This window comes from Pristiophorus japonicus, chromosome 7 (assembly GCF_044704955.1).
Source record: "Pristiophorus japonicus isolate sPriJap1 chromosome 7, sPriJap1.hap1, whole genome shotgun sequence".
Lineage (NCBI taxonomy): Eukaryota > Metazoa > Chordata > Chondrichthyes > Pristiophoridae > Pristiophorus > Pristiophorus japonicus.
This window is the reverse complement of record NC_091983.1, coordinates 28,931,887-28,958,228: the sequence shown is the minus strand read 5'-3', so window position 1 is coordinate 28,958,228 and position 26,342 is coordinate 28,931,887. Positions and strand designations below refer to the sequence as shown.

Here is a 26,342-nt window from a genome sequence, read left to right as displayed (position 1 = left end):
TTACTCAAAGATTTAATGAGAAAAACATCTAGAAACCGAAAATATAATAAATAATAGTTAGCACGCATTCCAAAAGAGGTCATGCTTGACCAACATTATTGAATGCTTTGAAGAAGTAACAGAAAGAGTAAACAAGGGTAATGCAATGGATGTCATTTTTTGGATTTTCAAAAGGTCTTTGATAAGGTACCGCATTGTAGATTCATGACTAAGATCAGAGCACGTGGAGTCAGGGGACAAGTAGCAGAATATATAGCAATTGGCTACAAAAGAAATAATAGTGAGTTAGGGTTCAAATTAATTACTCAGACTGACAAAAGGTGGGAATTAGTGTTTCACAGGGATTGATGCTGGGAACACAGTTGTTCACAATTTACATAAACGATTTGGACTCGGGAATCAGAAGTACAATTTCAAAATATAGTTAATACTGGGAACTGTGACAAATTACAAGAAGACATTAATAAACTTGCAAAATGGGCGTGCAATTGGCAAATTAATTTCAATATAAATAAATGTGAGGTAATGCAGTTTAGTAGGAACAATAAGGAGGGCACCCACTCCTTGGAAAATAAAGTCTAAATGGGTAAAAGAGAAATGGGAATTTTGGGATACACATATACACAAATCACTAAAATCACTAGATGCAGCTTAATAAGGCGATCAAAAAACACAAACCAAGCGCTGAGGTTAGTTTCTAGAGGGATAGAATTGAGAAGCAAAGAAGTTACTTAAAACTTAGACTGCCTTTGGCGTACTGTGTGCAATTCTAGTCGCCATATAATCAAAAGGATATAGAGGCGCTAGAGAGGATGCAAAAAAGATTTAAGAGAATGATACCAGAACTGAGAGGTTATACCTATCAGGATTGAGTGAACAGACTGGGGCTCTTTCCTCTAGAAAAAGGCTAAGGAGTGACCCTTGTCTTTAAGATTTTGATAAGTAGACATAGAGAAAATGTTTCCACTTGGGGAAGGCCAAAACTCGAGGCTATAAATATAAGATAGTCACTAATAAATACAATTGAGAATTCAGGAGAAACTTATTTACCCAGAGAGTGGTGAAAATATGAAACTTCCTACCACAAGGAGTAGTTGAGGCGAATAGCAAAGATGCTTTTAAGGAAAAGCTAGATAAACATGTGAAGAAGAAATGAATGGCAGGTTAAGCTGATACGGTTAGATGACGAGGGATGCAAGGAGGCTTGTATAGCGCATAAACACCGGCATTGATCTGTTGGGCCGAATGGCCTTTTTCTGGCTGTACATTATTCTATGTAAGAAGTTTCTGCTCTACAGGTATATGGATATGATTTTCATTGAGATAGTCCAATTTTATAAATGTTTTACTGTCCTTCTATTTATCATTCTGTGAGAGTACTTTTCAGGTACATTGCTGTTTGTGGGACCTTGCTGTGTGCAAATTGGCAGCCACATTTCCTTACAACAGTGACTGCACTTCAAAAAGTACTTCATTGGCTGCAAAATGCTTTGGGACTCCTGAGGTTATGAAAGGTATGATATAAATGCAAGTCTTTCTTTTACTGAGAACTGAACATGGCAAGGGACAATGGGGTGGAAATTCCCTTCGGCCCATTTTTGGGCCTGAAATGGGTGCCGCCCATTAACCTCCCAAAGTTGGAGTCACATCTGATGGGAGTGGGGTAATCTTCCCATCATAGCCCTGAAGAGCAGGAAATCAGACCAGGTTGTCCAATTCATGGCCGACATGACTTTCTGGCCATTCATTTTCTTTTACAATGTAACGTAAGTGATTCACTTCTGAAAGGAATAATAATTTATAATACATATATAGCTTACGTCAGGTAGTTAACAGTATGCGTGATATTAACCTCTAGGTTTTCTTTGGAAAGTTAAAGATACTAAAAGGGTTGACGGTGGATAGGCAATGGCAGACATTTAAAGATCAAATGGATGAACTTCAACAATTGTACATCCCTGTCTGGCACAAAATAAAACGGGGAAGGTGGCTCAACCATGGCTAACAAGGGAAATTAGGGATTGTGTTAAATCCAAGGAAGAGGCATATAAATTGGCCAGAAAAAGCAACAAACCTGAGAACTGGGAGAAATTTAGAATTCAGCAGAGGAGGACAAAGGGTTTAATTAGGAGGGGGAAAATAGAGTACGAGAGTAAGCTTGCAGGGAACATAAAAACTGACTGCAAAAGCTTCTATAGGTACATGCATGAAGAGAAAACGATTAGTGAAGACAAATGTAGGTCCCTTGCAGTCAGCATCAGGTGAATTTATAGTTGGGAACAAAGAAATGGCAGACCAGTTGAACAAATACGTTGGTTCCGTCTTCACTGAGGAAGACACAAATAACCTTCCGGAAATATTAGGGGACCGAGGGTCTAGCGAGAAAGAGGAACTGAAGGAAATCCTTATCAGTCAGGAAATTGTGTTAGGGAAATTGATGGAATTGAAGGCTGATAAAGCCCCAGGGCCTGTTAGTCTGCATCGCAGAGTACTTAAGGAAGTGGCCCTAGAAATAGTGAATGCATTGGTGGTCATTTTCCAACATTCTATAGACTCTGGATCAGTTCCTATGGATTTGAGGGTAGCTAATGTAACCCCACTTTTTAAAAAAGGAGGGAGAGAGAAAACAGGGAATTATAGACCGGTTAGCAACATCGGTAGTGGGGAAAATGTTGGAATCAATTATTAAAGATGTAATAGCAGTGCATTTGGAAAGCAGTGACAGGATCGGACCAAGTCAGCATGGATTTATGAAAGGGAAATCATGCTTGACAAATCTTCCAGAATTTTTTGAGGATGTAAAGGATAGAGCGGACAAGGGAGAACGAGTGGATGTGGTGTATTTGAACTTTCAAGAGACTTTTGACAAGGTCTCGCACAAGAGATTAGTGTGCAAAATTAAAGCACATGGTATTGGGAGTAATGACTTGACATGGATAGAGAACTGATTGGCAGACAGGAAGCAAAGATTAGGAATAAACGGGTCCTTTTCAGAATGGCAGGCAGTGACTAATGGGGTACTGCAAGGTTCAGTTTGGGCCCCCAGCTATTTACAATATACATTAATGATTTAGACGAAGGAATTGAATGTAATATCTCCAAGTTTGCAGATGACACTAAGCTGGGTGGCGTGTGAGCTGTGACGAGGATGCTAAGAGGCTGCAGGGTGACTTGGACAGATTAGGTGAGTAGGCAAATGCATGGCAGATGCAGTATAATGTAGATAAATGTGAGGTTATCTACTGTGGTGGCAAAAACAGGGAGGCAGAATATTATCTGAATGGTGATAGATTAGGAAAAGGGGAGGTGCAACGAGATCTGGGTGTCATGGTACATCAGTCATTGAAAGTTGGCATGCAGGTACAGCATGCGGTGAAGAAGGCAAATGGCATGTTGGCCTTCATAACGAGAGGATTTGAGTATAGCAGCAGGGAGGTCTTACTGCAGTTGTACAGGGCCTTGGTGAGGCTACACCTTGAATATTGTGTACAGTTTTGGTCCCCTAATTTGAGGAAGGACAGTCTTGCTATTGAGGGAGTGCAGCGAAGGTTCATCAGACTGATTCCCGGAACTGACATATGAAGAAAGATTGGATCGACTAAACTTATATTCACTGGAATTTAGAAGAATGAGAGGGGATCTCATAGAAACATATAAAATTCTGACGGGATTGGACAGGTTAAATGCAGGAAGAATGTTCCCGTTGTTGAGGAAGTCCAGAACCAGGGGTCACAGTCAAAGGATAAGGGGTAAGCCATTTTGGACAGAGATGAGGAGAAACTTCTTCACTCAGAGAATTGTGAACCTGTGGAATTCTCTACCACAGAATGTTGTTGAGGCCAGTTTATTAGATATATTCAAAAGGGAGTTAGACGTGGCCCTTACGGCTAAAGGGATCAAAGGGTATGGAGAGAAAGCAGGAATGGAGTACTGAAGTTGCATGATCAGCCATGATCATTTTGAATAGTGATGTAGGCTCGAAGGGCCGAATGGCCTACTCCTGCACCTATTTTCTATTTTTCTATGTTTAAACATAAGAATTAGGAACAGGAGTAGGCAATCTAGCCCCTCGAGCCTGTTCCGCCACTCAACAAGATCATGGCTGATCTGGCCGTGGACTCAGCTCCACTTACCCGCCCACTCCCCATAACCCTTAATTCCTTTATTGGTTAAAAATCTACCTATCTGTGATTTGAATACATTCAATGAGCTAGCCTCAACTGCTTCCCTGGGCAGAGAATTCCACAGATTCACAACCCTCTGGGAGGAGAAATTCCTTCTCAACTCGGTTTTAAATTGGCTCCCCCGTATTTTGAGGCTGTGCCCCCTAGTTCTAGTCTCCCCTACCAGTGGAAACAACCTCTCTGCCTCTATCTTGTCTATCCCTTTCATTATTTTAAATGTTTCTATAAGATCACCCCTCATCCTTCTGAACTCCAACGAGGCTCCAACCAGTCTACTCAATCTATCATCATAAGGTAACCCCTTCATCTCCAGAATCAGCCTAGTGAATCGTCTCTATACCCCCTCCAAAGCTAGTATATCCTTCCTTAAGTAAGGTGACCAAATCTGCACGCAGTACTCCAGGTACGGCCTCACCAATACCCTGTACAGTTGCAGCAGGACCTCCCTGCTTTTGTACTCCATCCCTTTCGCAATGAAGGCCAACATTCCATTCGCCTTCCTGATTACCTGCTGCACCTGCAAACTAACGTTTTGGGATTCATGCACAAGGACCCCCAGGTCCCTCTGCACTGCAGCATGTTGTAATTTCTCCCCATTCAAATAATATTCCCTTTTACTGTTTTTTTTTCCCAAGGTGGATGAACTCACATTTTCCGACATTGTATTCCATCTGCCAAACCTTAGCCATTCGCTTAACCTATCTAAATCTCTTTGCAGTCTCTCTGTGTCCTCTACACAACCCGCTTTCCCACTAATCTTTGTGTCATCTGAAAATTTTGTTACACTACACTCTGTCCGCTCTTCCAGGTCATCTATGTATATTGTAAACAGTTGTGGTCCCAGCACCGATCCCTGTGGCACACCACTAACCACCGATTTCCAACCTGGAAAGGACCCATTTATCCCGACTCTCTGCTTTCTGTTAGCCAACCAATTCTCTATCCATGCTAATACATTTCCTCTGACTCCGCAGACCTTTATCTTCTGCAGTAACCTTTTGTGTGGCACCTTATCGAATGCCTTTTGGAAATCTAAATACACCACATCCATCGGTACACCTCTATCCACTATGCTCATTATATCCTCAAAGAATTCCAGTAAATTAGTTCACATGATTTCCCCTTCATGAATCCATGTTGCGTCTGCTTGATTGCACTATTCCTATCTAGATGTCCCGCTATTTCTTCCTTCATGATAGCTTCAAGCATTTACAGATGTTAAACTAACCGGCCTATAGTTACCTGCCTTTTGTCTGCACCCTTTTTTAAACAGAGGCGTTACATTAACTGCTTTCCAATCCGATAGTATCTCCCCAGAGTCCAGAGAATTTTGGTAGATTATAACGAATGCATCTGCTATAACTTCCGCCATCTCTTTTAATACCCTGGGATGCATTTCATCAGGACCAGGGGACTTGTCTACCTTGAGATCCATTAGCCTGTCTATGTACCTAGTAAAACTGCCATGGAAAATAGTTTCAGATGTTTTAATACCTCTTCCAAAATGGGAATATTACTAAAATAAAATCAATTCACAGAGAAACAACAAATACAGATGCACTTATTATTTCGTCTGGAATACAGCAGCTTCAATCCAACACATCCACAAAGGATGAATTCAGTCACATGTGTGTCCCTACAAGTTACTGCTGTGAAAACTTGTTTTCAAATGTGGATTCTAATGCACTTTGGGTTTAGACAGCTGCAGTACCTGCTGTATCTGGATTATCTCCAAGCAACAACAGAGTGCTCTGTCTGGAAATAAAATCTTAAAATATCTGTTCCTAGAACCCCACAGTATTTTGTAAATGTACTGCTGTGAGCAATTATAATGGTCCGGTTGCTCAGAAAAGAAGTTCCTGAATAATGACATCAAAAGTCATGCCTTCCTAACCAAGGGATGTATCTTGCTCTTTTTCCAAATGAAGTGTAAACTATGCACATTTTGTGGAAATAGCAAACCCCAATGAAGATGGCACTTGGGCTCTATTTTGCCGGAAAGTTTTTGTTCGGTCCAAAATCAACAGTGGGAGTGAAAGAGAATTGGCCAATCACAGCGCAATATTGACATTTTTCAAGCATTTGAATTGTGGAGTGTGCAAAGCAGTGTCAAAATGAAGCAGCAGAGGCTGGGAAGATGGGGGTGAAAGTCATCTTGGGCAATAGTGCAAAATGGGCACTAGTAAATATGTGTTTGTAATGAGAATGGGAGGTGGTAGAGTTTGCCTTTGCGCTGGGTGGTGATGGAGGGGAGGGAATTGTTCAAAGTGCTGGGGAGGGGAATGAAATACTAGAGAGGGCATGGGTTCAAGAGACAGAGGGATAAATAAAGAGCAGTCCTCACTTTTGCTACTCCAGTGAGATCACTGAAGCACTTCCTACAATATATCGAGGTGCTGGGGCTGACAATCTCTGAACTGTCTCCCAACACCTAAATAACAGTGTGTTCAGCAACCCTTCTGGCACTGCTAGAGTATAGGAGTTTCCTCTTTGCCCTCACCTCTTCCACAAGCACCTCCAGGGAGGCATCTTAGAACCTGGGACTTGCTTTTGAATCATTTCAGAGAAGATTCTTCTTGCAGAACCTTGGAAATGTAGGAAGCTGCAAGGCAATACAATTCTTTAAGAGAAAATGTTTCCCGGAAATGGATGGGTTTTCGGTCAGGTCAACCAATTCAGTGGGAAGCCCACCAGTGAGATAATAACATGGCCCGGGAGCTAAGATATCCCAGATCTGTTTCTGACTGAAGCGGGTGAGTTTCCAATTAAAATCAAAAACTCACCCGCCCAAAATTGGCCGACAGTTAAAATCGGGACCCATGTATCCATACACACTGATATTGCACAAATGCTTCAGACTTCATGTGACAAAAACACAAGACCCTAAGCTTCGTGTCTAAAGGTATGTTTCACTGTTAGCCTGTTGCGAAATGCTTTGCTTCTCTGTGCTCCAGTGTCAGGTCGAGCCATGACTTTGGGAATGGGTTACCTTTATACCATAACTGCAGTGAAGTCATTCACACAGACACTGCAGTCACATTTAGTAATAATACTGCCTAGTGTCAGCCTGGGTTCAGTGGTAGCACTCTCAGCTAAGAGTGAGAAAGTCACTGGTTCAAGTCCCAGCACAGAGACTTAAGAACATAATATAGGCTGACACATCTATGCAGTACTGAGGGAGCACTGCACTGTCGGAGGTGCTGTCTTTCGGATGAGACATTAAACTGAGGCCCCATCTGCCCTTTCAGATGGATGTAAAAGATCCCATGACATTATTTCAAAGGCGTTCTCTCTGGTGTCCTGGCCAATAATTAGCCCTCAACCAAGATCACCAAACATATTATCATTATCTCATTGCTGTTTGTGGGAGTCTGCTGTCCTACATTACAATAGTGACTATATTTCAAAAAGTACTTCATTGGCTGTAAAGTGCTTTGGAATGTCCTGAAGTTGTGAAAGACGCTATATAATTGCAAGTCTTTCATTCTGTTACTTAATAAATAATTTTGCTTAGGTACTAATAATGTCCAATCTGCTGTCTCCAAAAATCACAAAGATCTGAATGGCCAGAAGAACAATCATTACAGCATGAGCTATCCACGCAGAGCAGCATCAATCAGCAGCCCAGATACAGACACTTTGCAACCATTATTTACTGATGAGGCAACATCTGCAGAAGCAAAGATTACTGATGTTTAAGGTTAACCACATGTGCAACCACTGAGATACAGGTCTGAGTGCTGATTGGCCCTTATGAGGCACCTCATCTTAATCAGCCTGTTAATCGACCTTAATCAGCCTGTTTTCTGACAGAAGATATTAGAGCATATGCACAGTGTTCATCAGGAACGTGGCTCAACACCCACAGCAGTTATCGGCACTGTAGTCTGACATCGAACAACGTGTAATGCCATTGGAACACTAGTGCAGTACTAAACTACACTAACCCGGTCATTAACACAGGGATGACAGCATCTTTCATAAATGTTTATACAGCTATTATGGCTGCTTTGAGGTCCCAAATCTAAGAAGTGTTGGTTGATTTTGACTCAGTTGAAGAATGCTTAAACAGAGAAAGATTCAAGGATCTCAGAGAAGAACGCTATGCCGAGTCAGATTACTGGACCTCACTAGCAGTGGCATACATGGAAAAGCACAGAAACAGTTTAAGGACAGTGAGGTCAATGTCAGTTCTGGGCCACTGTTCTGGACAGATGGCTAAAGCCATGCTTTGGAAAGCAAGGTGCTCCCAGCACAGGGCACTCTTAGCTACATATCATATACACTAGGTCAGAGGAGGGTCCATAAAAGCCAGCAATGGCAATAGTGATTGCTGACATGTACAGGTGGCCTGAAAGCTTAGGCTTCCCTTGGTTAGAATTAAATCAACAGATCAATGCAAATGAGACCAGCAACAGCCAATTATCTTTCTTGCAGACAACAATGTGTTTACAAAATAGCTGCTGTGTTTTTCTATAAAACAACAGTGACGATACCTTAAAGTAATTTGTTGGCTGTGAAGCACTTTGGGATGCCCTAAGTCATGAAAGACCCTGTATCAATGATCTTTTTTGTCTTCCTTTCATTCTACCCTGTTTATTCTTGAACTATGCTCAATGAACGGTGTCAAAATATTTTGGCTATTTTAATACTTGAACATAATGGGGAGAATTTTAACCTAAAAAAAGAACGGGTGGGTTGGGGGCGTGTGGGTAGTTAAAGTGTTCTGAATCCCGACCAGAAGCCGCCCACTTCCAGTTTTAACGGAGGCGGGACAGGGAGGGTAACCAATCCGCTGACAGGAGGTGGGTTGTCTATTTGAATATTATAATGAGGCTGGAAGCCTCTGCTTTGACCTCCATTTTATATTTAACTTTAGTTGGTCGGGTTTTGCATGCCTTGTGAAACCCACAAGCTAATGCAAGGTGAGGACTGCTGAATCCAGCGTCTCTACGTAACCCACCACCCATGATCAGAGACCACCCACAATGCCTCCGATCCTCTTAGGCCTCTGATCCAGCCCCCTCAGGCCTCGAATCCCGCTATGAGGCTTCACCCCTCCACCACTTGCTCCTCCGCCCCTTTGCTTGTTGCTCCTGGTCCTCACCCAACTACCCCCCACCTCGTGCTGCTCCTCCGGCCCCAGATCGCTTCAGACCCTTCCCCGTTCCTTCAGCCACCCTACAGCCCGCGATCTTCTGGAGATCACCAGCCCCGCTCGTCTGGCCGCCCTCCCCCCCCCCCCCAACCATGCAATTTCTCCCTCCATCCTCTGTGCGGCCGAGTTCCGCAGGCTTACTCGCCTGGAGCCAACCAGCCTCGCAATCTGGCTAGCTGCGGGTGGGAAACAGAGGCTTCCCGTGAAAATCAGGCCTTTCCATTAAATTTGGCAGGGCCTACGGAAAACCCATTCTACCGACTGCTTTGGAGCCCCCCCTGCCCCTCCCCCCTGCTCCCAACCCGCCTTCGCCTTTAAAATGCAGCCTCGATGGGGAGGCATTCACAAGAAGGGTGATGGCCATGCACTCGGAGATGATAGGTGCAATGGCAAGGATGCCAGAGAGCATCTCGGCAATGGTAAGGAGCATAGAGGAATGAGCCTCCAACATTGTACAGAGCTCTGCGCGCACCATGGATCCCATCATTTCCAGTCTGCAAAGGATAGTAGCCTCCCAGAGAGACCATGGCGACCCAGACCTGATTCCGTGTGTGATGGGCGATCTGGCAACTTCCACTGCAGCACAGGTGGAAGCGACACAACGTGCTGTAATGCAGCCTATGCTTGGTGGCATCCAATCTCAGACTGCTCTCATGCAGTCTCAGTTGAATGCCATGCAAGCTCTGACTGCTGCCATCATCACTGGGACCACCAGAGTCTACTGGTGATATGATGTCGTAGCAGCCCACCAATTTGTGGTCCAGCAGATTGGTGGGGATGCTGAAGTGCTGCCCTGGGGGAATGTCAGAGGGTCAGTGGAGCAAGAACCTGTTGTCCTCTCTCAGGATGACAGCATTCCTGATCCCACCACTGCCACTCCGCCATTGCCCTTGTCGCTGCTTGTATCCTGCTGCTGCCCAGCCTGAGGTGGCGCAGTGCACAGCCGTGCATCCAGGCCCAGAGCTGGTCGAGGGCGTACTGCAAGGCCATCTGTAGTCTCTGGCACCGACTTCCACCAACACTGCAGTCATTGGGGAGACATTACATAGGAGCAGTAGGTTAGGAAAAGACACTGTAAAGAGGGGAAGTAAGGGTTTGCACAAGGGTGATTAGTTAACAATGTTGTGTATATATGGTTACTGAATTTGGATGCATTTATTATTGGAATGTTGCAGATTTGGTGCTGTGTCTAATTTCAGCTTTCGGGTGTGATAGGGAATGAGAAATTGATGGAATGATGGGGACATGCTGAGCAACTGAGAAGTAGCCTCGAATTCACTGGAACCGAAGTCTGATGGTGATCATGGACTGCCCTTCCACAAGGCCGATTGAGTGACTGCCTCCTCTGTCACTGTCCTCCTCCTCCTCCTGCTTATCCTCATCTTCCTCTTCCTCCTCCTGAGGAGATGTGGCTATGCCTGCTGGCAATGGCTGCACCTTCATGATGGCCAAGTTGAGCAGCATGCAGCAAGGGATATCCCACTCAGCCGAGTACTGGGGGATTCATCCTGAGTGGTCAAGGCAGCGGAACCATTGCTTGAGCACTCCGATGGTCTGCTTAATATGTTCCTGGTGGCGGCATGGCTCTCATTATATGAGTGCTGGGCAGGAGTGTTGGGGTTGCGGAGGGGAGTCATGAGCTAGGTGGAGAACAGATAGCTCTTGTCTCCCGCCAGCCAGCCGTGAACTTGAAGTGGTGGCTGAAACACAGCTGGCACACCGGTCTTGCACAGGATGAAGACATCGTGGCTGCTGCCAGGATAGCACACATTGGCGGTGAGGATTCACTGTGTGTGGTCACACACCAACTGCACATTAATTGAGTGGTAGCCTTTGCGGTTATGGAATACCTCACAATTGTTATGCGGTACTCGCAAAGTGAGGTGGGTGCAGTCAATGGAGCCATGCACCATGGGGAAGCCCGCTATCCTGGCAAAGCCACACGCATGCTCGTGCTGCTTCTCTCTGGTGATGGAGAAAGAAATGTAGTCCCTTCTCCTTCTGTAAAGAGCAGTTGTGACCTCGCAGATGCAGCAATGCACGACGAACTGTGATATGTCAGATATGTCCCCTGTTACACACTGGAAGGATCCGCTAGCGAAGAAATTGATAGTGACCATGACTGCCACCGAGAGAGTGCGCTCACCCTGGTCTGAGGCTGGCGGTCTGGTTGCAGGAGGTGACAGAGCTCTGTGACATGTCCTTGGTGAAGCGGAGCCGTCTAAGACACTGTTCCTCATTGAAATTGATGTAGGAGAACTGTGTCAGAATACCCTGGGAGGGTAAGACCTCCTGCTGAGAGCCCTGTTGGCCCTCCTCCCCAGGCCACATTTTGGAAATGTTGCACTTTTACATCTCACCTAAATGAAAGTGAGTAGTCTTTCTGAGGCAGAAGACTCCTGAAAGTGAAAAATGATGAAATTGCTCAAAACGCCTGTTTGCCTAAGTCAAACTGATAAGGCAGCATTCTTTTGGCTTTAAATACTGTATCTCCAGAGGCCATCCAACTGCATACTGCCTCCTTTTCCTGCAGTTGTTAACGACGTCAACAAAGGCAGTCCCTCGAAACGAGGATGACTTGCTTCCACGCCAAAAAAGGATGAGTTCACAGGCGTTTCAATGAAGGACCTAATATTCCAGGTCCTGAACAACATCCTGAAGGATGGAAGATGCCTGTGCACACCAGCCACCATACGGGCTTGACAGAGCTAGGTCTTGGTCCAGTGGCAAGGGTTATCCAAGATGATTGGAGACCTGTTATTAACAGCAGGTGCTGCGAGAGGGAATTTCTGATCCAGGGACACTGCACACTGGATGACGTTACGAGCACTGGGGCGCTAGAGACCGAGGCGGTACGTTTTCGCGCCAGTGCAAAACTGGAAGTGAAGGTCGCGGGCATTGTTCAATTCACAGATACCAAGCAAATCCATTTGCTCCCCGTTATCGTCCCCTGGAGGCGCTAACGGGAGGCGCAAAGAAGGCCAATTTCTAGCCCATTGTACATAAGCTAGTATAAGACAGAGATTTGTTTAGTTTAATGATTTCCATTAGAATGCTTTTAAGAATAAATAGTGGCTGAGCAAAATGTTCTTTTCAAATGAAAATTCCCCTTAAAACTGTACTTACTAGCTGTCTTATACAACATTAAAATATTGATATTGTACTTGCGTGGCAAGGGATGATGGTGAGAGGAGACATGCAAATGGGGGCTCCTCCCTAAGTGCTCACACTTTTCCCCCATTGTACCACTGCTCCTCTGTCAGAGCCCCAGATGCCTCCTTGAATCGCGATGGCCGAGTTTGCCCATGCACAGTGGCAGGAGGAGCAAACTTTGGCGGGGCCATCACAGGCTCCAAAGCCCAGAGGATGTCTGCTAAAAGGGTCTGTGCAGTCGCAGTAGGGAAGTGAACAGGCTGCCTCAACCTCTGCTGAAGCCACAGGGGTAGCACCTTGTATAAGCACACATAAGAGAAAGATGAAACATGTAGATTGACAAGGGTAGCAACTTGAATGTTTTATTAAATGTTTCTGTAAAATTTCCATTACTGTGATGTCACATATAAAAATCTTTATTTTCACTACTTTGCGGTCATGGACAAATTTATGTGCACCTTTGGAAGTTGGAGTGAATGGTGAGGTATAACAGAACCTCCAGCAATGGTGGTCAGTGTGAAAGGAATGGCTTGCTCATTGTAGGGATGCTTTATGGTGTTGTTGTGGGGGTGGTGCTAATCTGGCACAGCCTTATGGGTGTAATGCATAAAGTTAAATAAATCTGGTCATGATTAGCCCATCCCTGGCCTCAGAGGCAGCAATGTGCTTGGGTACTGATGGCATCTGGACCGCACGATCCTCCTACTCCTTCTCGTCTGACAGCCACTCGTAAGGCTTGCCCACCCGCTTCTCTGGCCTGCAGATCTTCCTTCAGTAATGTGCAAATGTCTGTGATGACCTGGCACTATAGTCTGAACCTCCTTTGGCACAACTGCTCAGTCATGTTGAGGAAGCGCATCATCTGCCTGTATAACCTGTGTTGGGGGTATCGCCTCTGGCGTGGTGCAGCCCTGCACTGATGCCCTGTGCAGCATCAGGTGCATGGGGAGAAGGTTGGTAGTGATGTTGTTGGTGCTGCTGGTGTGCCTGGTGCTGCTGGTATTGGTGCTCATCATGGTCTGATTCTGAGGACCAAGGTGAGACAGTATAATCAGCACCCATGCTGATGGAATAGATGGCAGGTCAAGTAGAAATGACAGAAACAATCTGTCCATGGTGTGATAGGTTCTACCAATGAGGTGACACTGGATGCCATGTTGCTGGAAACAAGTGAAACCTCTAGAAAGTTAAATCTGTACTGAGAATGCAGTCAGCTTCAGCATCTGCCTTATCAAAGTGATCAGCTGTGAGGTGGGAGTTTGTATTGTACTTTTCATGTTGTGCATTAATGAGCTGGATCAATGGCTACTCACCACCCTCCTCAGGCTCACAGATGTGGTTCCCGAGCTGTGTGATTTCTGTGCTCATCCAAGAAAATTTGAAAGGTAGGGTGAAAAAGAGCTTAACGGCCTGACATAATGATTCAAGTGAGCTTGCCTGCCTCTGCCGCTCGCGTTGCTGCCACGATGGCAAATGCACCTGAGGGAAAGGCACATGGGGACGGGATGTTGGCGGCTTCCTGACCTGCTGCAAGATAGTTCAAATTTTCCACCTGACCCACCTCCAATCGCGCCCGCATGGATCCCAGAAAATTCCGGCCATAGAGTTTAGTTTCCACCTTGATTCTTTTGTTCACAATTCATGCCTGAATTATAGAATGTGCTATGTAATTTTACTTATATTTGTGTAATTAGAATATTGTAACTATTAATTGATTTGTAATTATCAAGAGAATAGTGCTATTTACCTGATTTCCCTTGACACCTGCATTTCCTTTGTCACCCTGAAAGAAAATACATTGAACTTTTGTGAAAACGTTATATTTCTCACATGATATATGCAAACTAAAAGTTCGGAACTATTTTAGCATTCAGTTTCATCTATATCTTGCAGAATGTAACTATCATTTACCAGAATCAAAACATTTGTACCGAGTGAAAGAATATCTCGTGTAAAAATACAATAAAAATCTACGCTGAATATTCAATATTTTTGATCTGAAATGTTCAAAAATAGTCCTAAACAGTATATTTTTGTAACAACAGGTTGACTTAAAATAAGTTGTATTACTCTCAGACAATAATGAAGCCCAAAAATTAAAGTTCTGAACAGATTATTTTTTTAGTAATATCTATCTTCCTTTATTTCAGGACTTTCTTTTTCAAACGATACTTAGGAAGAATATTGACACAATGGGGTTGGTGCTACAGATGTGCACCGAGAAACATAAGAACATAGGAACAGCAGTTGGCTATTTAGCCCCTCGAGCTTGTTCTGCCTTTCAATTCGATCACAGCTGACCTGCATCTTAACTTCATCTACCCACCTTGGTTCCACAAAACTTAATACCCTTGCCTAACAAAAATCTATCAATCATAGTTTTGAAATTTACAATTGACTAGCCTCAACCTGCTGGGGCTGGATGGCAAACAGCTATATCAAGCTCACTGTAGATGAAGACATCACATAGGGCCCAAGTTGACCTGGACGCCCGTTTTTCGCGCCACAAAGAGCGCCTAAAAAAAACTTCCAGATTCTCTGGCTCCCTGCTGGTCCTCTGGCCCTCGGCGCGGCGCAGCACGAGCTGTAGGGGGCGGAGCTAGGTCCCTGCGCTGAAAACAGTGCTGGGACCTCTGCACATGCGCGCTACAGTGGGCCTCACTGGGGCTGCGTGGATAAGGCTCCTCCCACGCCCAGCTCCTGCTTCCTCCCGACCCGACTCGACTCCCGCTCCCCCGCCCGGACCGACTGCGACACCGACCCGACTCCCGCTTCCCCCCCCCGCCCCCGGACCAGACCGGACCCGACCTCCCGGACTGGACCCAACCCGATCCAACCTGACCTCCGTCCTCCCGCCCCCGACACAACCCGACCCATGCTCCCTCCTCCCCCCCCGACCCGATCCGTGCTCCCGACCGCACCTCCCCCCCCGACCCAATCCGTGCTCCCGACCGCACCTCCTCCCCCCCCCCCCGCCCCCCCGGACCGGCCCCGACCCGCGCTCCCGACCCCGGACCCGACCCGACCCAATGCCACCTACCTGTAAATCTGGTGCTGGGGACGGGCCCTGCCCGAAGTCTTGGGCCCGGCCGCCGGGCCCGGCCCATTCAGCCTCCCCCTCCCCCCCCACTTCTCCTTTTCCCCCTCCTCCTTCTCCTCTCTCCCCCCTTTCCCCTTCTCCTCTCTCCCCCCCTTTCCCCTTCTCCTCCTTCCCCCTTCCCCTTCTCCCCCCCTTTCCCCTTCTCCTCCTTCCCCCTTCCCCTTCTCCCCCCACTTCCCCTTCTCCTTTTCCTCCTCCCCCCCTCCCTTCTCACCCCTTCTCTCCCCCCCTCCCCTTCTTCCCCCCTCCCCCATCCCTCCCTCCCCCTCTGCCTCCCTCCCTCCCCTCCCCCTGCCCCCCCTCTCTCCCTCCCCCTCTGCCTCCCTCCCTCCCCTCCCCCTGCCCCCCCTCTCTCCCTCTACCCCTCTCCTCCCCCTCCCCTCACTGTCAGAAACACAAACACTGACAGACAGAGATTGAGAGACACAGACAGACAGACAGATAGAGAGATAGAGACACACTGTGTGGGGTGGGGGGGGGGGGCATCCCAGCACGCTGTTGGAGGGTTCCCGGTGCTGCAGTCGGTAAGTAGAAAATGTTTTATTTATTGTTTTTTTTTTAATTATATCTTATTAATTTTTTTTGATTGATTTATTGGTTGATTTATTGATGTTATCATCATTTATTATTGATGATGGCTCTTTATTTGTAAAACTGAAGTGTTTAATGTTTGTAAACTTCCCTTTAACCCCCCCCCCCTCATTCCCTACGCCTGATTTGTAACCTACGCCTGATTTTCTAAAGTGTAGACAAGGTTTTTTCGAGCGTACAAAAATCTTCACTTACTCCATTCTAAGTTAGTTTGGAGTAAGTTTTCACTGCCGAAACTTTGAAAACAGGCGTAAGTGGCCGGACACGCCCCCTTTTGAAAAAAAAATTCTGTTCCAAAGTGAAACTGTTCTAACTGACTAGAACTGGAGCAAACTAAATGCCGAGAATTTGAATTTCTAAGATACTCCGTTCTACACCAGTTGCTCCAAAAAATCAGGAGCAACTGAGGCCGAAACTTGGGCCCATAGTTCTGAAAACCGATTTTCTATAAAAGTAAAAATCATCTATTTTGAAATATACCTATATAAATACCAAACTATTATAAAATGGAATCACCAAAGTATAAATAGCAAGGATAATATACCACTTGAATAACTAGTTAAGGACTGATCCGATTTCTGTAATAATTGAATAACCCTGTTTGATTATTACAGAAATTTGCACAGAAGCAAAAATCCTTTTGACACATTTGGTACTGTGCAGTGCCTTGGGACCCCTGTTTTATGTAACCTAATTGGCATAAAATAGTTTCAATGCAGCAACTTTATTCGAAAAATTCCCCGATTAGTACTCTTGGCTCTCACCAACATGTTGAAGAAGATTCAGTTTTGCTGTGTGTGTGGGGGGGGTGCGGGGGGCAGGAGAGATCGCTGTGTGGGGGGGGGGGGGTGAGAGATCGCTGCGTGTGTGTGGGGGGGAGGGGGCAGGAGAGATCGCTGTGTGGGGGGGATAGGAGCGATCGCTTTGTGGGGGGGGTAGAGATTGCTGTGTGGTGGGGTGGTGAGGGAGATCACTGTGTGGGGTGGGGGAGGGGGAGTGAACACTGTGTGCGGGGGGGGGGGGAGATGGGTGAGATCGCTGTGTGGGGGCGGGGGGGCGGTGAAGTGATTGCTGTTTGAGGGGGGGGAAGAGATCGCTGTGTGGGGGTGGGGGGGGGAGAGATCGCTGTGTGTGGGGAGGGAGAGATCGCTGTGTGCGGGGAGGGGGCGGCAGATGTCACTGTTTGGGGAAGGGGATGGGAGAGATCGCTGTGTGGGGAGGGGGGATCGGAGAGATCGCTGTGTGTGGGGGGGTGGAAGAGGAGAGATCGTTGTGTGGGGGTGGGGTGGAAGAGGAGAGATCGTTGTGTGGGGGTGGGGTGGAAGAGGAGAGATCGTGTGGGGGCGGGGTGGAAGAGATCGCTGTGTGGGGGTGGCGAGAGAGATTGCTGTGGGGATGGGGGAGGGGGGGAGAGAGATCGCTGTGTGGGTGGGAGGGGAAGGAGAGATGGCACCGGTGGGGGGTCGTGGGCGGGAGAGACGGCACCGGGTGGGTGGGCAGGAGAGACGGCCTCGGGGGGAGTGCCGGGAGAGATGGCATGGGGTGAGGCGGTGGGGGAGGGCGGGGGAGAGACCGGTCAACACACAAACATCGTACATGTGGAAGCTAACATGTCTGTGGATAATGCCGCCAAGGAGCAGCATGTTGATGAGGAAGAGGCCAAGGGCAGCTTCTTATTGGGCAAGGATTGGATACAGCAAAGGTAGCTGAACTGATTGACTTAATCTTAGTGACAAAAAAGTTGATGAGCTGCTCGCACTTCCTGTTGGATGCAAGGATGGACGAGGTAGAGAAGAGGACAACACATCTGGTAGAAGTTTCTTTTCCACACCAGAAAATTGTATGAATAATTAAGAATACAGACATATTCTTAACAAAGTGGGACTTTCTTAATTTTAATGAAACTTTCGACCTTTCAAGATCATTGCCAATTTCTTTCTATCAGTAGCGATATGTTTTAATAAGCATGTATTTAGTGACTAGTACATATCTCCTTACATCTCCCATACAGTTTCAATTCAAGTAATACAATGTGCCCCAGCCATTGCCTATTTTTGCCAATGGCTGGGGTATATATTCTTACTCCAATTGAAACTGTATGGGAGATTTTCCTAGCTCTGCACCCAGATGCAGTGAATATCAGAAAATTTAAATTAATGAAGGAAAATCAGGTCAGTTTCTTTACAGATGTGTGTTTTACTACATAAAAAGCACTTTATAAATACAAGTTGTTGTTCCACCCTGGACGATTTTCTAAAATTTGCAACACCCAGATGATCCAGTGCAGCTGAATGGAAACCAAAGAAAGTGACCCTTGTGAATCTAAAATGATCGTTTTTTAAAGCCCTTTTCAATATTAGTACATAATTTATTTGTCAGAATTGAGCTGGGCTCACTGGTAACACTCTTTGCCCTGAATCAGAAGGTCGTAAGTTCAAACCCCGCTGCAGGTATTGAGCCGATCTCGGCTGACACTTCAATGCAGTACTGAAGAAGTTGGAGGTGCCTTCTTTCAGATGAGATGTAATACTAAGGGTTAGACTTTCCACTTAGCTGGCTATCGATGTTCCAGCCGTAGCGATGTTTCACTAGAAGGTCGGCCATTTTTCTGATCCCTACTTTTGGCTTTTCTTGGGAGGTGATAGCTCAGCGATGTGAAATGGGCCGCAGCGATGTGGAAGGCTGGCGCCCCTAGCAATGACCTTTCTGCGCATGCATTTTTTTTTTTGCAAAGACCGTTTGGGGGGTGGGGTGGGGGGGGGGAATGGATGCATAAATCCTACATTGTTAAATTATTAAAATTTTTTATTGAATTTTACAATTGTTGTGCAGTGTCTTCTAATAATGTAAGATAAGGTAAAACATGAAAACAATTGTTGGAAAACAATGGCCAGGCCAGGCAAGGATGAAACGTGACGCAACTGCAACTGTTGTCTTTCTTTAACTGTAACTGTAACTGTCACCAGTGTAAGTTCATGAAAAGCATTCATTTATGAGCTGCTGACGCAAGATTTTTGCAGCTGCGTAACTCCCACGGGGCTTTTCCAGTCTTGTGGGGGGGTGTGGGGGCATGGGTTCATCAACAGGCTGATTGTCCTCCCCAAGGTCCTCATCATCCTCCTCGTCTTTCTCTTCTGCCTCCCTTCTCTCCTTAGGTGGACTGGCAGTCCCATCTGACAATTGTTGTCCTCTCCTCATAGCTAGGTTATGCAACATGCAGCACACCACAATTAACTCAGCGACCTGCTCAGGGTGGTATTGTAGGCTGCCTCCTGAGTGCTCCAGGCATTCAGAACTTCAATTGTCTTTTCAACGATATTGCGTATAGCTATATGGCTTTCATTGTAGCGCTTCTCAGCTTCCGTCTGGGATTTGGAGGCTAGTGGCAATTGCTTCTAAGTAAAATGAACAGTTAAATATTTAGGATTCAGTTGTATATGCAGACTATGGATGTACTCTCTGTGTAGTCACTGTATAGTTGCATAAGATGGAGACTTGCTTACCTGATGTACTGTCAATAAGGTTTACACTGTGTACATACATGGCACCACTAGAGGGTGCAACTGGTGGCATGGCCCAGTATAGAGATGCATCATGCTTGTGCCTCACTCTGGAGTTTGAAATAAAGGACCAAGGTTACTACAGTTTGAGTACAACACATTGCCTCGTGGAGTCATTCATAAGTACATTACAGACATAATAACTGGCGACGAGAATAAGGACTTTCATGTGATCATGGCTACCTTTGGCACACTAAAAGACTTCGCAGAGAGTGAAGATTGGGATGCCTTCATGGAAAGGCTTGAGCAATATTTCATGGCAAACGACCTGGCAGGGGAGACGGACACATTGGCAGAGAAGCGCAAGGCTATACTGCTGACCAGTTGTCAAAGACTTGCTGGCACCCACGAAGGCCAAGGATAAGACATAAGATGAGCTGACTGAACTAATTCGCGACCAACTTAAACCAAAAGAGAGCATCGTCATGGCCAGGCACAGATTCTACAATCACCGCAGACCTGAGGGCCAGGTGATTGCAAAACATGCTGCCGACCACAGGAGACTTGTGGCACCATGTGATTTTGGCACGCACCTCAACGAAGCATTGAGAGACATCTTCATTACAGGAATTGGCCATGAGGGCCTCCTTCACAAGCTATTATCTGCCGACACCACAGTCAACCTGCAAAAATCCATCAGCATCAGTCAGGTGTTCATGACCTCGACCTGCAGCACCAAGCAAATAATTCATCCTGTGGACTCAAACCCGGCAACTACTCTACACAGAATGGTGCCTTTCACAGGCAAGACTGTAGAACATGGCTCTGCCCAGGGCAGAGAGAACAGACCTCAGGGTTCCAGAACTCAGAGTCTGCCGAAGGGTGCTAATCGAGTAGCATCATGCTGGCACTGCGGAGGAAACCATAGGGCTCACGAGTGTCGGTTTGCTGAGTACATATGCAAAGCCTGTAACACGAAGAGCCACCTCCAGCTTATGTGTAAAAGAAATAGTACTCACCATCTAGCAGAGGAGTCGGTAGATGACTTTGAATCCAGCGGGGAGTAAGGTGATTTGGCCAGAGAGACAGCTCAGTCCCAAGAAGAAGTATATACCTGCACCACCGATTGTCCTTCAGTGAAGATGGAGGTCCGAGATAAATGGCGTTCCAGTCTTCATGGAAGTGGACATGGGAGCGAGCCAGTCAGTGATGAGCCAGAATGCCTTCGAGAGGCTATGGAACGAAAAACGACCCGAGCTGGTTGAGTACAGGAAAAGTTGCACACCTACACCAAGGAGCTGTTCCCAAGGTGGAAGAAGGTGGATGGGGAAGATCCAGTGGAAATGGGAAGACCTCTTCACTCCAGCAATTGATGTCCCCCATGCTCAGAGGCAGAGAAAAACCTCATGTTCGCTTGGGCCAGGCACTAGAGAATAGACCAGCGCAGCACCTGAGGCACAGACTGTTCATCATGACTGCATGGCAATGATCCAACCTGAACGACCTAAAAGTACCTTCCCGGCTCCAGTGGCAGGACTCCTGGGGAGGAAAATTGAATTCACAGGCACCCTTGCAGCTTTTGTGGCAAAATTACGGAAGAGAAGGATCAAGACCTCGAGGACAGAGGCAAGATGGCGTTCCTGCTGCAGCGAGGGGCAGCGTGGCTGAAAAAAAAGATGGTTGCGGCAATATCACGAGGTGCAACGCTGAGGGACCAACACGTGATGTCTAACAAAGGATTTGATTGGGGTAAAGCCAGCAGGGTTCTCTTAAAGGACTTAAAGAGACATTGTATGCATGGCAATCAATGTAACGAACCGATTAAGATTCTGAACAAAGTGTTGTTGCGAATTGTAGGTACGATTCCTAATGTAAAGAACAAAATGTTGTTCAGAGATGTTGGGAATAGAGTGTCCCCAAAAGTAGCAAGCGAGCGACCTCAGGAGGGTGAAGACACTGATCCTGATACCCTGCCCCAGGTCTATCCCACACAGCAGGCACCTGTTGGCACTATTCTCCACGGATCCGGAAATTAAAACGGTGCCAATACGCGCAGTCGGCCGCTGTTACCCATCACCTGGGTGGAGATGGCGCAGCCCCAGACCCAGTCGCTACCTTGGCCATGTCCGAGAGCGAAAGGTAAGAACCAACAAGTTTCCCAAATGGGCCCTGGAACAGCCAGGTTCCCAACACCATTAGAGAGCAGGCAGAAGACTCTGCAGCCCTCAAAGGAAGACCACACACATCTGTGGCTCTGCCCACCACTAGGCAATGGCAAAGGCCCTGAGTCCTGGCTAGGTGAGCAAACCAAGCCCACCCCCCCCGCAGGAGGTGCAGTGTCGCCATCAAACAACTAGGACTCCGTCCAGTTGCTCTGGAACTAGCATCCTCGTATACCTGTACAGCTACCTCAATACTGACCATGACTAAACCATGAATGCAATCTACCCAATCCTGGCGCACAACCGTAAAACGTAACGAATGTAACTCACTGAACCTAGATGTCATGATACAAACTGTAAAAAAAAAATGTTTTTTCTTCCTTTCTTTGTACTTGCACTGTGTCTGATCCTGTATGTTAATGTAACGGGCCAGCTGCATGATCTCACTGTGGGGGGTGGGTAAATGGATGTATGTAGTCATGGACTCACACAGGGATCACACCCAGAACCCATTGAAACTTCCACCGCATCATCGAACCATCCAATCTGGTAACCACTTCCCAACGTTGTGGCAAAAGGACTTGGGGGGTTAACAGGGAGAGAGCCAAGCCAAAGCACAGCCAAGGTGCAAAGCTATTGGCACTTAAGTCTGGGGAGAGCTGAGCCAGAACACATAGTGCAAAGGTAATTGGCACAAAGGACATGGGGGAGAGTGATGTTATATATGCAAACTATGGATGTACTCTCTGTGTAGTCACTGTGTGGTTGCATAAGATGGAGACTTGTTTACCTGATGTACTATCAATAAGGTTTACACTGTGTACATACATGCTGGCACCACTAGAGGGTGCAACTGGTGGCAGGGCCCAGTATAAAAGGCTGCACATCATGCTTGTGCCTCACTCTGGAGTTTGAAATAAAGGACCAAGGTTACTACAGTTTGAGTACAACACATTGCCTCGTGGAGTCATTCAAAAGTACATTACACATATAATAGATTCTTTCAGGCTGAAGTAGAGACAAACTAGCTCTCCAGCAGTTTGCTAAATAGCCGGTTAATTAAAACTAGTTAAAACCGGTTCTTTGAGCAGCTGACCAGTGGTGACTCATCTGAGCCACAAGCAATTTAAAAACCAAGGGCTGGGTGCTGCTAGCTTGGAGTGCATCAGCTCCGAGTGAGAGAACAATAGTTTGGCAAGTGGAAGAGTTAGGTGAAGTGGGGCCGGAAGGTGTTGTTTTGCCTTGTTTTTCCTAACTTTTTCCGCAGAGCGGAGGCATACCTGAGCGGGAACAGACCGAGGCCCGAGAGTGGGGATAAAAGCCACAGTAGACCACAGCATACGGCGAGTGTGATCTCCTGGACTAGTTTCAATCGCCTGGTTGGGTCGGAGAGGAATTATTCCAAATTTTCCCCAATTGGCCTGGGTTTTTAATCTGTTTTTTTTGCCTCTGCCAGGAAATCACACGGCTCTGGGTGAGGAGAACTCTGCTGTGTGACATGACAGGTAAGGCAGGTAAGTGATTGGTAGTGATTGTGGGCTAAGTTTTTCTTTTTTCTTTTAAATTAACATATAGCATATAACTAAATACTAAAAACTAACCTTTATTTGTTTAACTAATTTAATAAACTATATAGGGTAAATACTTGATTAACGTTAAACTAATTAATTAAATAAAAGAATGGGAAAACAGGAGATGTGTTGCTGCTGTAATATGTGGGAGCTTCTGGATGTTTTGGTCCAGAGCGACTACATCTACGGTAAGTGTCTGCATCTCGACAAATTTCGGCTCTGAGTTGAGGAGCTGGAGTCCGAGCTACAGACATTATGAGATATCAGGGAGGGAGAAAGTTACCTGGACCTTTTGCTCCAGGAGGCAGCCACACCCTCTAGATTAAATACTTTAGAATTGACACGTGGTCAGGGACAGGAGGGTGTGACTGCGAGTGAAGCAGGTAAGGGACCCAGGAGGTCGAATTGCAGGAGCCTCAGTCCCTGCACTTGTCCAATAGATTTGAGGTTCTTGCAAACCTTAAGACAAGTGTGCAGACTGTGTGGGTTGAATGAGCAGACTGACCAAGGCACCGTGGTGCAGAAAGCCATTCAAGTGCGGGGAGTAAAGAAGCAGGTGGTTGTAGTAGGGGACACTATAGTTAGGGGAATAAATAGGGTTCTCTGCATCCTAGAGCGTGAGTCCCGAAGGCTGTGTTGCTACCTGGTGCCAGGGTAAAGGATACCTCCTCTGGGCTGGAGAAGAACTTAGAGTGGGAGGGGGAGGATCCAGTTGTTGTGGTACACGTAGGTACCAATGACATAGGTAGGACTAAGCAAGAGGTTCTGCTGAGAGAGTTTGAACAGCTAGGGACTAAATTGAAAAACAGAACCACAAAGGTAATAATCTCTGCATTATTACCTGAGCCACGAGCAAATTGGCATAGGGTCAATAGAATCAGGGAGATGAATGCGTGGCTCAGAAGTTGGTATAGGAAAAGTAGGTTTCGATTCATGGGGCACTGGCACCAATACTCGGGAAAGAGAGAGCTGTTGCGTGGGGACAGACTACACTTGACCTATGCTTGGACCAGAATTCTAGCGAACCGACTAACTAGGGAGATAGCATCTGTAATAAGGTAGACAAATTCACAGCGCAAATAGATGTAAACAGATACGATATAGTTGCAATTACCAAGACATGATTATAGGGTGACCAGGTTTTGGAACTGAATATTCAAGGATATTTGATATTTAGGAAGGACAGGCAAAAAGGGTGGTGTGGCGTTGTTAGTAAAGGATGAAGTCGGAGCAACAGTAAGAAAGGATATTGGCTCATAAAATCAAGATGTAGAATCAGGCTGGGTGGAGCTAAGGAGCACCAAGGAGCAGAAACCATTGGTAGAATTTATCTATAGGCCTCCAAATAGTAGTGGTAGCATAGGGGATGGCATCAAACAGGAAATTAGAGATGCATTAGCAAGGGTACTACAGTAATAGTTGGTGACTTTAATCTACATATCGACTGGCCAAACCAAATTAGTAATAATACTGTGGCAGATGAATTCCTGGAGTATGTACGAGATGGTTTTTTAGACCAGTACATTGAGGAGCCTACAAGGGAAGAGGCTATCCTAAATTGGGTATTGTGTAATGAGAAGGGGTTAATTAACAGTCTTGTTGTGCGGGGTCCTTTAGGGAAGAGTGACCATAACATGATTGAATTCTTTATTAACATGGAAAGTGAAGTAGTCCAATCCGAAACTAGTGTCCTAAATATAAACAAAGGAAACTATGAAGGTGTGAGGAATGAATTAACTATGATAGCTTGGGAAGATTCTTTAAAAGGCAGAAATGGGATAATTTGTAATGGGGAACAAGGAAATGGCAGAACAATTAAATAAATACTTCGGTTCTGTCTTAACGGAAGAGGACACAAATAACGTCCCAGAAATGCTAGGGAACCAAGGGTCTAGTGAGCAAGAGGAATTAAAGGAAATGATTATTAGTAAGAAAATAGTGCTGGAAAAACTAAAGGGACTGAAGGTAGATAAATCCCCAGGGCCTGCTGATCTGCATCCCAGAGTACTAAAAGAGGTAGCCATAGAAATAATAGATGCATTGGTTGTCATCTTCCAAATTTCTATAGATTTGATTCCCTCATCCAAATCATTCCTGCAGATTGGATGATGACAAATGTAACCCCACTATTTAAAAAAGGAGGGAGAGAGAAAACGGGTAACTACAGACCGGTTAGCCTGACATCAGTAGTAGGGAAAATTCTGGAGTCTATTATAAAGGATGTGATAACGGCACACTTAGTTAATATCAATGGGATTGAACAAAGTCATCATGGATTTATGAAAGAAAAATCATGTTTGACAAATCTACTGGAGTTTTTTGAGGATGTAACTGATAGAATAGATAAGGGAGAACCAGTGGATGTAGTGTATTTGGATTTTCAGAAGGCCTTTGATAAAAGTCCCACATGAGAGGTTAGTGTGCAAAATTAAAGCATAGAGGATTGGGGATAATGTATTGGCATGGATTGAAAATTGGTTAACTGACAGGAAACAGAGAGTAGGAATAAACGGGTCTTTTTTGGGGTGGCAGGCAGTGACTAGTGGGGTACCACAGGGATTAGTGTTTGGGCCCCAGCTATTCACAATATATATAAATGATTTGGATGAGGGAACCAAATGTAATATTTCCAAGTTTGCTGACAACATAAAACTAGGTGGGATTGTGAGTTGTCAGGAGGATGCAAAGATGCTACAAGGCGATTTTAGATAGGTTGACTGAGTGGGCAAACACATGGCAGATGCAGTATAACATGGATAAATGTGAAGTTATCCACTTTGGTAGGAAAACATAAGGACAAAGTATTATTTAAATGGTGATGGCTTGGGAAGTGCCGATATACAGAGGAACCTGGGTGTCCTTGTACACCAGTCATTGAAAGCAAACATGCAGGTGCAGCAAGCAGTTAGGAAGGCAAATAGTA

The 26,342-nt window shown here is 45.9% G+C and overlaps 1 protein-coding gene across 1 annotated transcript in view; it reads right to left on the bottom strand.

Moving 5' to 3' along the window:
• LOC139266575 (collagen alpha-1(XXI) chain-like) overlaps positions 1–26,342 on the bottom strand; it is a 463,005-nt gene that overhangs the window by 44,377 nt on the left and 392,286 nt on the right. The window contains exon 21 of the mRNA XM_070884170.1: positions 14,243–14,278. Coding sequence (XP_070740271.1) covers positions 14,243–14,278 — 36 coding nt within the window. The remainder of the gene's footprint in view (positions 1–14,242; positions 14,279–26,342) is intronic.